General features: G+C 41.6%; 2 protein-coding genes across 4 annotated transcripts in view; one reads left to right on the plus strand and one right to left on the minus strand.

The window, feature by feature from the left end:
- The window catches only part of AQP11 (aquaporin 11), a 20,090-nt gene extending 11,064 nt beyond the window's left edge, over positions 1-9,026 (minus strand). For 2 of the 3 annotated variants that reach the window (XR_015284896.1, XM_086882365.1), the window contains exons 1-2: positions 7,925-8,519; positions 3,696-3,812 (exon numbers count right to left, since the gene is read on the minus strand). Coding sequence is in view for 2 of the 3 variants with exons in the window: in XM_086882365.1 (XP_086738491.1) it covers positions 3,696-3,812; positions 7,925-8,519 (712 nt within the window). In the remaining variant the exon portion in view is untranslated. Of the gene's footprint in view, positions 1-3,695; positions 3,813-7,924; positions 8,570-8,670 lie in introns of those variants that run through there. The other variant, XM_023922062.2, reaches the window with a different exon arrangement.
- PAK1 (p21 (RAC1) activated kinase 1) overlaps positions 8,488-15,155 on the plus strand; it is a 97,195-nt gene continuing 90,527 nt past the window's right edge. Inside the window, exon 1 of the mRNA XM_086882362.1 lies at positions 8,488-8,626. The gene's annotated coding sequence lies outside the window, so the exon portion shown is untranslated. The remainder of the gene's footprint in view (positions 8,627-15,155) is intronic.

Consider the following 15,155-nt stretch of genomic DNA (forward strand, 5'->3'; position numbering starts at 1 on the left):
GCACATCTAAATGTATTACTGAGCTTTCACGAGTTTTTCCTAAAAATCACCTTTTCCCATTTATAGTAGCTTCCAAGGGAATTACTACAGCCTTTGCAATTCCCTAAATAAGCAGAATTTTGTTTTGAAGTCCGAAGTCTGGACAGCTCTGCTTTTTATGCAACAGTAAATAGATACCTGCAGTCTTTCTCTGCACCCTGAGCTCTTGTGAGAACTACAACTGAAGTGGCCACATTCAGGACCCATTCTTCTCTGTAGGCAGGTCAAGTTCAGCATTACTACTCACTGGCTCTTTAGTATTTGAATTAGACATAATTACAGACAGTTTCTAGGAACTTCAGGGATTGCATCTACTCATTGCATAAGAGTTATTTCTCTGTCAGAAGATGTCTGTGGAGCTGCAAAACCCCTATGAGGACCAGGGTCTGGGAATGGGAGTAGTTTGTTTTCCAGCTGTTTCTTGAAAACCTCTTTTGCTTCCAAGTCCTTGAGAACACTTCACTGCACATGGACTTTGAATTCTTGTTTCTTTGCTTAAGTGTTCTGAACTTGCTGGCAGCCTCTGAATAGCCTCTCCTCTGAGCAGAAAAGTCAAAGTGTTACCTGTTGCCTTCTCCCTTGCTTGCCTCCTCCATTTACATCTACTGCTAAGTGACTGTTGTGGCACTTATTTTCTAAGGAATAGTATTAGTCTTTCTAGTAAAACTGATCTAAAAGAGGGGGCCTTGATTCTGCTTTTATAGTGTTAGAAGCATAGCAGGAGGCTGGGCCAGGCTGGACGGCTTTGAGCATCTTGGTGTAGTGTAAGGTGTCCCTGGCCCTAGCAGGTGGGTCAGAACTGGATGGTGTTTAATGTCCCTCACTCTACCATAAATTCTGTGGGATGCTAAGCTGGCACCTGTCCAGGAAAGAGTATTTCATTAGCTGAAAGAGCAGCATTAGCTCAGTCCCCATCATTACTGATGGTATAATCACGCCTGAACAGCCAACATGAAATCCTTTGGCAGTAAAACAGAAACCATCTTTGTTCCACTGGTACTTACTGAGTCCACATTCACAGTGCAGAACTTAGGCCTGCCTGTGCTAAGTTACAAACACTTGCTGGCATCTATGTTTATTGCAGGAATCCAGAGTTTAATGCTGCTGGAGAATCACCTTCACCAGAACACTGGTGAAGCCATTTTGAAAAATGAGTAATTAACTACAGTTTCAAGATTAAATTCCTGAAAGACCATTAATCACCAGTAGATTTGTTTCTCCTAAAAGAAAACTTCCATTTCATCATTGTCTTGTGAAAGTGATAACCAACTTTCCTTTTCTTCCAAGTGTTCTTTCTATGAACATTGTTTACAATGTGTTTACAGCCAGATCAGGATTCAGTTACATACTGAACGCTCTCCATATCCTTGCCTTCATGGATTTTTGCTACAGCCATAAATGAGAATATACTGCACTTTGCACTGGCAATTTTAAGTTCCTGATATGTTATTCCATGGTCTACTGTGTGGTAGTTATTACAGCAAAACACAAAAAAACCCTTCTGAAAGAATTTCCCAAAGTAAGGAAAAAGTAATTTAACCATCTAAAAGGCTGATGCTGGAAGAACTAAGACATCAGGTTAGCATATCATTGTGACTCTGCCAGTATCTAGGAAGTCTGAAACAATATTTCTGCTGACATGTGGATTCTGTAAGTAATTTTATAATTGTATTTTAAATATCCTTTCTCTTATCACCTACTTTCATGATTCTGCTTAGAGGTTCTTTCCACAAGAATTTATCATCATAACAGGTCATTTTCTTATATGCCTCATCATTTGATCCAATTGTGGAAGAAAAAATTCTTTTCCTATTATTTTCTTATTTTCAAAAAGTATCAGAAAAAGTTGACGTTAAGATTTGTAGATCTGCACTCCTGTATTCATTAATTCAATTTTCATATACAGCAATCCCCTCTATACTTCTACCTCAAACACTATATTTGTTTAAAACCCTTGATTTATGAGGTCTCTTAAATGTATCCTTGAAACATCCTTGGTCTGTAATGAGATATTTTTATCACCAATAGATTACTTGGTCCTTCAGGTGATCCACAGACCTGAGATCTGTCACTAAATGTTGTCTACAGCAGTGACACTGTGCAAGAAGTAATGTGTCCTGAGTAATCACACCTTTGTAACTGCTCAGTCTGGAGGAGTTCCTTTCCCTCATAAATCAAGAGACAGCATTCAGTGTATTCTGTATGTATATTCCAGATGTTAACTAATGACAGACCACTGTTTATGAATTTTCATAGAAATGTAACACTGCTCCCTAAATGCATTCTAAGTTCCTCGAGTCGTGGGTCCATTTTGGTTAACAACTGTTGATCTTCTTACATCAAAAAATCACCTGGAGGTTTTCTGCAAAGCTGTTCTGCAGGATACATCTTGGCATGTAAGCAGAACATGGGGTTTCAGAATGCCTCCCATTTCTTTAAATCACTTGCTAAAAGATTAAATCCCACATACTTACAACCTGGAAAATCTTTAAAGGGTTGTGAGGTTGAAATCAGTTAATGAAAGCTAAAGCTGAATTGTGAGAAATATTATGTGGTCTGTAAGGACCCAAGCAATGATGATCAGCTTTGCCTATGACATTTCATTAATTACTCACTGAACAGTTATCAAGCTTACTCTATTGTTCAGTCATCCTGTTTAGAGATCTAATTCAAGAAGATTATATTAAAGGGAATTTTAGTTAGGTTTAAACTTCTTCATTTTTGGCTGACAGAGTCAAGGCAAGTAGAACACAAACATATGTGAACGCAAGAAAAGGAAGTTTTTGGTCATAACAGGAGCCCTTTCCAGTGTTTCCTGTGTATATTTTACATCCTGTTGTGCCTTCACCACTGTTGTACCTTCTAATAGGATCAACATTCACGAAAGAACTCAGGATTAGCAGAGTGCTTCTTTATACACCCTAAGCAGAAAGCTCAAGATTTGTAGGGACCAACTGTAAACAAACAGCATGAAGTATCACGTGGACCATTTTCACCTGCACACAGCTGGATGTCAAAATCAATAGCTTCCTAATTAAAACCATAATTTAAGGTAGAAAAAACCTAGTTGCTAAACACTTTTTATTCTTAAACTAAAAGCATACCTTGTCCGACAGTGACTAGGGGTAAAACACAGAATGGGAAGTAAAAAGTTTAGACACTATGCAGATAAAAAAGATTTGATATCATAAAAGTGGTAATTGAGAAAGCATATTGAAGGCACTTATCCCAATATCTGTGGGTAGGGGTTTTTTAAAATTTATCATCCCCATGTTTTTGTAAACTGTCACAAAACAAGACAGACACTGTGTGGTAACCAGTATGTTTCTCTTTTTGAAGGTAATCAGGCTGATATTTACTTTCAGATAAGGACTACATGATCTTTAAAGGTCCTTCCCAATCCAAATAATTCTATAATTCACAAAACAGGCACTCTACATAGAGTATTAAAACAATTTGAAATTTACAGCTTGCATTTGTGAAATGAAACCATGATTCTGAATGCCTTAAACATTCATATATACATTATAATTTACTATTTTCTGGATTTATTTAATACAAAAATCAAGCACTCTCAAATGAAGAACACTTATTATGATTTATGAACCATGTACTAAATAACACTTTCTCAAACACATAATGTATTAAGAACTTACCTAAGCATGGTGCTATCCAATATACTAGTGAGTAACTCAAAAATTTGTCATAGAAACAATCTGCATGTAATGAAAAAGCCAGTGCTGGATTAAATATTGCTCCTGTGAGATTTCCACCTGCAATAAAATGTACACAGCATGAAATCAAACCATGTTACTTAATATTTACTTTAAATTCAAATGCACATACACCATACTACAAGAAATCTACACCATGCAATGAAATGAATTAGCAGAAACAGTTTGAACAGGTAAAACTCTTCTAAAGTTATTCACCTGATGACAGTTTAACTGTTTTCTCAAAGCTTTAAAACACGTGAAGGGTAAGCTATAACTTCCTTTCTCTCTTTCTAACAAGTATTCTTTGAAGAGATAGGTCTGGCTAATACTGAATGTTTCTACTGATAAAACTAGAATCTATTTCTGTATCATGATTTTAGAGGAGACAGAAATTTTAAAAAAACCATTACATTACAGCCTCATGTCACATGAAACACATATGCAAGATAAAAGAAAAAGCTGTCAAGTAGTGTTCTTGTTAAGCTCACCTCTATACTTTCTTATAAGAACACTAATATTATATCAATGTACAGAATGTTAAGATTTTCACATGGTATACGAACTGTGGGAAAACTCTATATGTTCAAAGAAAATAAAAGTGAGTGCCACTCCACTGTCTTGTAGAAGGAAGCCAAGCATCTTTCCTTGCCTCTGATTTCAGATGTAGATGAAGTTGTCTAAACATTTTCTAAATAACAAGATCCAAACACATTACACTGGGCACTAAACCGTAATTACACTGCAGATGAACCTGGAGCTAAGTGTGTGTTTAATTCTGACATATGTTGTTCCTCTCATTCCAGTTCTGCAGAAAAAGCATTACTCATAGCTAAACTACTTGTATTCCTGTCCTATTAGTTACTTACCACCCCATACCTGTTTTTTGTATTAACCTATTACCATAAAATATTCTATAATTGCATCTGTATAATTCCTTACAGCTTATTTTTGACTTCTCCCCAAGTAAGCTTGTATGAGCTTTGAACTTACCCATTGTACAAATTACCCTGCTGCTGTAATCCTCATTCGCTGTGACTGCGCAATCATTTATCCAAAGTTTTAGTAAGGTCTTTGTCATTCACTTCTTCTGTATTTCTCTTTCTATATTCTCCCTATTATTTCTTTTACTATTATTACAGCTCAGGAAAATTTTAATCTTTGTTTGCCTACTCAGTTTACTGTGGTTTTACACTTGTTCTCAAGAACAAGTCAGATTTACTGCACAAAAAAAACAAGTCTGTTTTTCTGCACACTGACACATTAGCAATGTCCATGGTTGCTAGGAAGCCCAGCTACAATAATTTACTTTGCTTTAATCTATTTATGACTCCACTGCTTCTGCTTTTCTATCCACAAACATACAGTTGAAAGCAGAATTTCACTCTCAGGATGCAGTTGATGAACGTCAAGCATTAGACAGGGTTTTAACTGCTGTATTTCTTCAATATCCATTACTAATAACTACTGGAATATCAACCATAGGCCAGGGGTACCACTGTAATCTTACTTAAAATTATTTATTTAACACCTCAGTCTGTGTACCAGAAAAGACAAATTATTTTATGGCAGAAGAAGTGTAATCTCTTTGATGGGGTATGCATAAAAACTTTAAAAGGGGAACTAATGCTACACAGTGCGTAAGAAAGTTATTTTACCTTTTTGCCTTTATTAAAGGCCAAAATTAGGAAGAAACTCAGAATTCAAAATATGTATGATGTAATTTGTACCTTGATATGTTAGGCTCAGAAAAGTCTAATCCATTTCATATGATTCTGACTTAACTGCAATGCTGCCTTTTAATTAAAAAGCCTTCAAAAGGTGTATTTTTATGACTCCTAAATTCGTACTTTTCCAAAGGAATTAAAATATTAAAATATTCTTTACCATCTTGTGTATGGTCTGCATCCTTAGATAATGAGCCATTCCTTTAATATGCAAAGACATAATGTTCTTTTTTCCCCTCTTTATTTAGTAGAAAAAAGAAAGTGAAGTATTGGACCTTTTGTGTACAGTATGTACTACTAAAAAAATTGGTTTGTGTAAGACTAAATGTAAAAAAAAAAAAATAAAAAAAATATTTTTAATTGTAAAAAAGTATAAGAAAAACTAAAGAAACAGCTTGTAATTTTGATAATACTGTATAACCTGATGTTATTTGTTGGAGTAAGGTGCATGGCAGACCTCTAAACAGTAAACAACGAGGTGCAGAAGATTTCCTGAGAATGATCCAGCCCAGCTAAATTATGCATCTGTCTGTCTTCACAGCCTGCAATTGAGAACTCATCCTGCTGCAGGCCACTATTTGTGACACCTGATTTGTCAGTGACTCTCCCTACTGTGTGTAAGAAGCAGAGGTGGGACAGACATGATTAGGGCTAAGCCATGAGGTCCACAGCATATTTGGGATATGTACTGCAGACACTGTCCATGGTCACTTACCAGGCTCCTCTTTACTGCCTGAGCTAAGACAGGATCTGAATAACTATATATTTTAATAGTAGACAAGAAGATAGCAGTTTAAAAGAAATGCAAAGAAAAATGTCCAGGTAGCACAGGGTGTTGTGCACACGGTGCAAAAGAGGCCTGAGGTTTCCTAGAAGTACGTGCAGATCGATCGCACCGGAGAGTCCCAACAAGCCCAAGTTTTATGGCACGGAAGGGCACTTGGTACACTCAACCTTCACGTGGCACACAGCCTTCTGCTAGAAAAAGATAGGAACCTGGCCAATGACACTGGGAGTGAATTCTTTGTATGAGTTAGCTAAAAGAAAGGCAGTGTGACACGTATTATTTTATATGACTGCTTGCTAAGCAGGAGAAGAATGTTAGGAATCAGGAATCCAGATTTTTAAGCTTGTAGAAGAGGGAGGAGGATATTTGGCTACACTCCCACCAAGCAACTCAGAAATATATTTAATGTCCTCAAATGCACTGACACCTTGCTTCTGCTTTTAGAAAGTAGTTCAAATTGCTAAGTTAATTCTCAAAATTCCCCATCGACTTTTATCTTTTAGGTATTAGCTAATTTCAGCTAAAGATAATGAGTAAAGATTTTTACATTACTACATCTGAAAATGTGACTGTACACTGTTCTAGATGCTATTATGTTAAATAGCATTAATACAGCTAAACATTTAGGACAAGGCATCAATAACATCCTGGATGCTTGCAGGTAAGAGAAGTGATCTTCCTCTCTCAAAGGGATTTGGTAATTCCCTAGACGACTTTTTCTGTGGTGAGGGCAGTAGCAACAGCAAGAGTTCCGTAATCATCTCTTTCACCTCTCCAAGCTATACAATCTCCTTGCCAGGAGAAGGACTCCCTGCAGGGCAGTCCTCGAGTGACCTAACAACTCTTGTCACTTCGATGTGGACAAGAGGGAACACCAACAGTCAGAAGAAAGAAGTTCAGATTGACTCCTCTCACCTCTCCCTTCCCATTGGTCCAGAGAGGATGCACAGGTGACAGCGTCCCAGCTCTGGGAAGCACGAGGTGACAATCAGGTAGTGAAAGGCAAGGATATGGACACACATGACATTACAGACAAGGGAGGCTCTAATAAAACAGGCACCTATTTTTTTTTTTTCTCTTCTATTACATTTGGTCTCATGAGGTATTATTTCTGTATGCATTCCACAAATAACCATTCCCACTTCTGACTGAAGGAAGTTGTTAAATAAACTGCACAGATATGAATTATGCATTATTTAAATGCAGAGCTTCTATATTACCAGTCTGTACTCTGCTGTTGCACAATCAGCACTTTTTCCTAGTGCAGCCAGCGGTGCTCTCCCAATGTCACTTAGTAATCAGAGCACATAGGATGAAATCTCTCACGCTGTATAAATAGTTGGATTATGAAACAATCCTTCACTGAGATATTTTAACACTTAACCATATGTACTTGCAGACCTGACATCACTTTAACTGCATAACTCATCTCGTTCTTAACCCCATACCTGCCTGGAATGCAACTGGGCAAACTTTATATAATAAACGCCAAATGAACTTTGCATATCTCGGACGATACAAAAAGAAATCATCAAGGAAAATGTAACTTATGAAAAAGCATTTTGCACCTTAACACTTCTAAGAAAGCAGTAAGAATCCCTTCCATTACAACTTTATTGCAGGAACAAAAGAAAAAAAAAAAAAGTAAAAATACTAACCTGCATACGCGAGCATGGTGATGAGAAGAGCAATCAAATGGACTCTATATTTGGGATTAACACTTTCGGCTCGCAGGACGGCCAGCTGGAAAACGACAGAAAAGAGCAGTTCTACGCAGAACGCCTGCATCTCTGTAGTCTGCATGGGGCTGCTGCAGCCCTGGGAGAGTGCTCCAAGATGTGGCTCTGCCATCTCCAGACTCCAGACAAAGTGCATGAAGACTCTGGCGAGCACTGCAGCCACGAACTGAGCGGCGATCTTGAGTCCCCCCATCCTGAGCGACGTCCCGCCGCCCCACATGGGCTGCAGGGTCCCGCAGGGATTGCATACGCTGCCGACGAGGGTCAGGCCGTGCAGGACGGTGAAGCCGTAGGTGAGGGTGAGGGCGGTGTGCGGCTTGGGCTCCACGTTGCCGAGCAGGGTGAGCTCGTTCGTGCAGGCGCAGATCTGGAAGGTGCTGAACATCTCCACAAGGAAAGCGAAGAGGAGCGGGCTGGAGCGCAGCCGGCGCCGGGCCAGCCTCCGGCACAGCCCCACGGTCACCACCACGCCGGACATCAGCAGCAGGGAGCTCCCGAGCCCACCGACAGCCATGCCCGGAGCTTCACAGGCCCTACGGCTGGCGGAAGGTCCAGCCCCACCACCTGCGGGGAGAAAGAAAGCAGGAGGATGAGGGAAAATGCCGCCGCTTTCCTCTGGAGGTAGGAACCAGCTTCTGTTCCCACCTGCGAGTAGCCTGACTCACCCTGCGCTCGGCGGAGCAAAGGGCAGGGCTGAGGGCAGGGGTTAGGACAGGGAAGCTCTCTCCCTGCGGTGGAAAAGCACGGGGAGGGGAGCGGGGCCGAGGGGGCTCGGCTGCCCCCTCAGCCCCTCCGCCGCGGGACGGATCGGGCTCCCCTGTCCCCTCAGCCTGCCGGAGGACAGGGAGGGGAGGGAGGACCTCGGCTCCCGGCCGCGGTGGAACGGGAGGGGAGCCGATTTCCCCGGCGCGATCGGCGTTGCGGTGTGTCCGTGGCTGCGGGAGCGGTTCCAGCCCCAGCCGGAGCCGGGCACGGGCTCGGCCGCGCCGCCCCCTCCGGCGGGCGCTGCGGCACCGCGCATGCGGGCGGGGCGCGCGGGGCGCTGAGGGAGCGGCGGGGCGGGCAGGGGCAGCTCCGGGGGCTCGCCCGGGCTGGCACCGGCACTGGGCACGGCTCCGGACACGGCACCGGACACGGCTCCGGACACGGCACCGGACACAGCTCCGGCACCGGCCCCGGGCCCGGCTGCCCGCGGAGATCACATCCCACGCCCCGCGGTTTGCAACGTGCTCGAGAGAGAGACACTGGTTATTTATTTAGAGCTGCGCAAGCCTGCGTGCTCGGTGGTGTTCAGCAAAAGGAGCACGCCAACTATCAGAACTTTTGTTACTATTTATACATTGTAGCAGACACAGGCATTACAGAATCACAGAAACAATTAGGTTAGAAAAGACCTCTAGCATGACGTGAGGTCCAAGCTGTGACCGAACACCATGTCAATAGACCCTGGCACTGAGTGCCACATCCAGTGTTTCTTTAAACAGCTCCAGGAACAGTGACTCCACCACCTCCCTGGGCAGCCCATTCCAATGTCTAATCACCCCTTCTGTGGAGAAATTCTAATGCCCAGCCTAAACCTCCCTTGACATAGCTGAAGCCTATGCCTTCTCATCCTCTCTGGAAGAAGAGACCAACCCCCACCTGGCTACAGCCTTCCTTCGGGGAGCTGTAGAGAGATTATGTCCCCCTGAACCTCCTGTTCTCCAGACTAAGCACTTCCAGCGCCTTCAGCCACTCCTCATAAGATTTGTTCACCGACTACAAGTTACATAGTTCTCTTATTAGTACTCTGTCTTCTATTGGTTAATGATTCCCTCACTTCTCATGTTATTTAGTCTGCATGCTCAGTGTTTATAATTTTTGAGTCAGTGTGCTTCTTGGGTTAGGGGTGCATGAGTTGGTGGTCGGGATCTCACCCTGCTAGAGTTACCTTTTACCCAGCTGGAGCTGATTCTGCACAGTTGCTGAGTTGTCTTTATTAGTTTCTTCCTTATCATGTAAGTTCTGCCAAATGTCCTTGTGGCCTGTAAATTCTGTGCTGCGGTACATCCTTCTTCCAAAGCTTCCTCTAGGCTGGAGTTCATTGAAACTTGTTGAACCCTAAACCTTAAAAAGACAATTCTACTGACAATTTGCTTTTCTGACACCTGGACATCACTTAGAGCTTCTTGGCTGCTTTCATGGATTAAACCTCCTTTCTTGTTGATCAGACTTGAAATATACGAAGATCAAACATTACAGAACATCCTTTCTTAAGGAAATTTTTACATGGACCACATTTTGTAATGAGAGGGGTTTCTTTCCTGTGTTTTTGGGAATCTGGTGGTGCAAAACGCAGGTGTGCAGATTGACTCAGCCTCTTCCTCCCACTCGCTTGCTGGGAGAAGGGTGTTTGACAGTATGCCCGGAGGAAGCAGGTGGTTCTCTGGTTCTTGGGCTTCTCTGGTGGAAGCAATGCTAAAAATAGGCATCAGCCTCATTCTGCTGAATGTGGTAAGGCTGGCATTCATAGCAGCACCCAAATGGCATCAGGACTGTCCTGGAAAAATAGTCATGGGCTCCTTTAGGATAATTCTTTTGGCCTGGTAACTAAGAAGGGTGAGCCCAGTGTGAGGTAATTGGGAAATTGGGAAATGCTTTCTGTCCTGTTAGGCTGGGACTGAGTTTTCCTTCAGTCTCTCCCTGTAGTGCTATTTTGCAGCGTTTGGAATGGGTTCTACCTCTTGCCAGAGTGTTTTTCTGGTGGGAAAAGAGAAAAAATTCTTGTGCCCAAGCTCTGCGCACAAGAATGGTTGTATCATGTATCATTTGGTATACTGATTTAGTTTTCACCCTAATAAGTCAAAAATAAAAGTGTTTTATGGTGCTTCTTCCTACTTTTCCTCCTCTCTGTCACTGGCTGGTGATGTGTTTTTAGGGGTGTCCAGATACTTGTTTTATGAACTCTAAAACTGAAGTGCTGCAAGCAGCAGTAACCACTGTGCTGCAGTTCAGTGCACCTGCAAGGAGGGGCAAATGCTGCATGTCTTTACAGAATTCCGATATTCAGTAGTTTTGCCACAAGGTGGCATCAATGACAGTTTATCAGACCTCGCAGGAATGACTTCTGCCAGATCAAGGTCCGCACAGAGTGTTTCCTGCAAGGAGGCGATACACAGATGTATTACTTCAAAACAACAACAGCAAGCTTTTAGTTGAAGGTCAACCTACCATAAAGATCAAAGTTGAAACATACGGAATTGTTTCTCTAGAAGGGAGTGACATGACAAGCTCTTCCTCGCTTGCAGAAATGTAGGACCCTTGAGACATCTGGGCCTAAGAAGTCTGGGGATAAATGGGTATTTGGAAGGTACATTTGACTTTGAGAAATAGGGTTGTTTTTAACAGGAGAGGGGAAAACCAGCAGTTGGACACTGATGATATAAAGAAAGGAAAGAGAAAATGACAGAGGAGTTAATATTTGGTTTTTACCGTTTGTACAAGATTAGATGTCAAAAAGCCTGAGTGAGGCAAGGCAGGAGACATGACTGTGTTAAGTCATTACATAAGTCTCAAACCACTTCCATGAAAACTATGCTTTGAAACAACTGTTTTACCCAGCAGTGATGTTGTATATATGTAATGTGGAAGAAAAAAACCCCAGTCTCTTTCAGAACATTTATTTACATGTATGACCAATCATGAATTTGTTATTTTAAAACAGACTAATAAGGTAGATGTTTAATTTAACAGCATGGTCTCTTGGTGGATTACCGGAGTGTGGATTGGAATTGATTGCATCTTTTAGTTACGTGCATGACCAGCTGTGAATATTTTACTTACTGGTGTACATATAGTTGTACTTTTTGACCACTAGAGGGTAGTGCCATTCCAAACAATTGCCTTTGGTGTGCTCCTATAGGAGCTTTATTTTGTGTTTTGTCACAAGGAATAGTGGAATAGAGAATAGTAGATCTCCTATGAACAACTTCAAACCCTTAATTTTGTAATTTGTAAAAACGAGTGTTCAAGTATGAAATGTCTCTTAAAATTAACTTTACAACATATAGTTTTTAGTACTGAGTTAGTTAGGCTTATCAGTTTCTTCTTGGTGGCATTGGTGGCTTTGCCTCATTCCAGGTTGTCCCTGTGTATGCTCTCTCCTCCCTGAGCAAGATTCCCTCATGTTCCTGCCTGCTCTATACCAGGACATGTATAATTTCCCTTTTGTCTGATTTGTCCCATTTACTTTTCTCCTCATTTCAGAGTCCCTCCACATCCTTTTCTCCCACTTTCCCTCCTATGCAAATCAGTCTTTGTGTTTTCCTTCCTATTTGTGTGTATTCCTACTTTCCTTCTTTGCCCAAGCCCTTCAATTTCCTGCTTTTTCTGTACACAGTTAACTGTTCTTAGCTTTGTGTATGGTTTCAGCTTCTTTCTTTCCTAAAATTCCCTCATCTACTTCCTTTTTCTATGGCAGGCTGAGTCATTTAGAGGGTATCAACATGCCAAGAATTCGTGGATGGGTTTTGCCGGGGTGGAACTGGGCATTATCATGCTACAAAATGCTGGCCAATGCTTCCATACACATTAATGTTATTGAATAATTGCAGAGGAGCTGATTCTGTGGTTCAGGTAACAATATGCCAGGGAATCTGTGTGCCCCATTTTCTCTGCTGTAGGTCAGTTGGTTCCCCCCAAAATTAGTCAATTTCTACTGACATTTCAAGCTGCATTGGAAATACAGAAAGTAAAATACAGACTACAGTAAAATATGACTACAGTAAAAGTAGTCATAGTGCCTCCAAACAGAAAATCCTTGCTGAGCAGGCCCTGGCAAGCTCAGGCACAGCTTCAGCACAGCTTTTCTTAGCAAGTGGCTATGGAGGTTTGTGACATTTCCCCTTTCACAGCAGTTGGATGCCAGAGCCAAGGTTTGCACCAGAGGGCAGCTGAAAGCCCTGGTGTGCAGAGATCCCGGTGCATGGGCAGTAGGGAAGAGCCGGGGATCACACCAGCAGGGGAATTGCTCAGTACACAGGAGTCTGAGCTCTTAGATAGTACACCCAGGAGCCTTTTGATTTCAGGGCAAGAAATGGCACTGAGGGCTCTTGCCACGAGGACCTGGCGAGGGCATTGGCACAGATCGAAGTGTGGAAATTGTACAGACTCTTTAAAGCTCTGCCAGTACTGGCAGATTAAACAGCATCAGGGATGTTCCTGAGCACCAAACTCAGCTGTTTCTACTGATTCTCATAATCCTTACGTGGTTTTAGCCGGGGCCAATGAGCAATATCCCAAAATATTCCAGGGTGTGGGTTAGAGGATACATCCTGCTGTTACAAATAGGCAGACTGTGCTTTCATTGACTTTCTGAGGCTTTCATGGACTGGACATTGGATGCCCTGTGCCAGCTGGCCTCAGGGGCAGAGACTGGTCCCAGACTTGTTTAATTTACTAATGTGAGTGTAATCACAGTGACTAGGCCCAGCCACTGGACTGAAAATCTGTTTTTGCAAACCCTGTTTGATATAGACACCAGGAACTGAAGGGAGGTTGCTTCCATCTGTTCCCCTACTCTGCCTCCAAAGGTTACTGCCTTATACAAAAGGGCCAGAAGGTTTATTTGCTCTTCAGTTATGACTGACCACCTTGCACTTCTAGCACTGAGTTAGACCACTGATTTTTGTTTTCTGAGCATGCTGTTGGCTTTGATGGGAAGGACTTTTTTATTCCTGTAAGTGTAACAAGCAGTGTTATTTTATGGGGTGAATCATGGGCAAAGGAAATCTCTAAACCACCTGATGTTCATAATCTCTGAGGTAACTAGACATATACAAATTAATTAAAATGGATAAAATCACTGCTTGGGAATACCCTGACTCATATGCAGGACCTTGAACTTCATTGAACTTCATGAGGTTTGCAAGGGCCCACTAAATCCGCTCTCATCAAAAAGGATAAAAGTTTAAAAAGCTAAAGGCAGAGAAGAAGCTTCACATTTTTCAGAGGCTCTTGTTTTTCAAGGCCATTTCTCAATTTTTTGTTTGTTCCCCCCTCCCCCCCTTCTGTATTATGTAATACAAAATAATCCTTGGCTTTACCTCTCTTAGGTGTTGCTGTTAGCTGCTATAGTCCAATCACAATAGTAAAGACACTTGCTAACAAAAATTGCACAGTGTGCAGTCCTTCATCTTTTGTTCCCATCATGTTGCTTTTCATCTGTTTGAAGCTTGTTCCAGAATCAAACTGCCAGCCTTAAAACATGGTCCTGTATTGAGCAGGGAGTCCCATGAAGTGAATGCTTGTTGTCTCAATAGATCTGCTACACCCAACTTTCAAAAGAATTTTTAAGTTGCTTATGAACATACTTTACTCGATTATATGAAGTAACACAGAACTGTATTCTAAGAACTGTAAATGCTGAAAAACCAGTTAGAAGGCCCTGAGCTGAAATTGCTAATTTTCAAGTATATTTAGGACTACAATCTCCAAAAGAACCAACTGAAATCTCTGCTTCTGTTTAATATGCATAGTACCATAGATCAACAAAAATTATTATTGCTTTATTTTCTTTTTACCTGTGATTGTTTCCAGGAAAAAGAAATGTGTAAGTGCAAAATACAATATTCTGTTGAGCTTGTAAAGAAAGATACATTACTGAATTCTGCTTGCTCTCACTAATACTTAGCTTTCTCTTTATGAAGTACCATGGAACAAACCCAACAAATAAATTACCACTGTGAATTAGAATAGCTCCAATGAATATTTTTGTACAAATACAGTTTTTAGGGACTACATTGTCTCATGTAGCACCACAATATATTTAGTATGTCTTTGTGTTTTGCAAGGCTGGGTTAGAGAGTTGGAATCCAGCAGTCTTTATAGCACACTGTCTTTAGACTCTTTGGAAACTTTTCAACTTGGTTCACACTCAGTTTTGTCTTTCTCCTTCATGTGTCTGGGTTGTGAGTGGCATTCACTGTGCTCTGTGAGCAGGAGGGCTTGTGCTAGGGGTGCTCCCTTCTGCACTTGTTACCAAAGCAGTTTGGTTTTGGCCCAGGCAAAGAAGTTCTTGAATTCGAGTTTGATTGTAGGTAAACTGTGTGTTCAAGTGTAAATCATCTCTCTGTATGATGCTGGTGCACACCTGCCAAGTGTCCTTCTGAAC

This window comes from Cyanistes caeruleus, chromosome 3, assembly GCF_971803275.1.
Source record: "Cyanistes caeruleus chromosome 3, bCyaCae1.hap1.1, whole genome shotgun sequence".
Taxonomy (NCBI): domain Eukaryota; kingdom Metazoa; phylum Chordata; class Aves; order Passeriformes; family Paridae; genus Cyanistes; species Cyanistes caeruleus.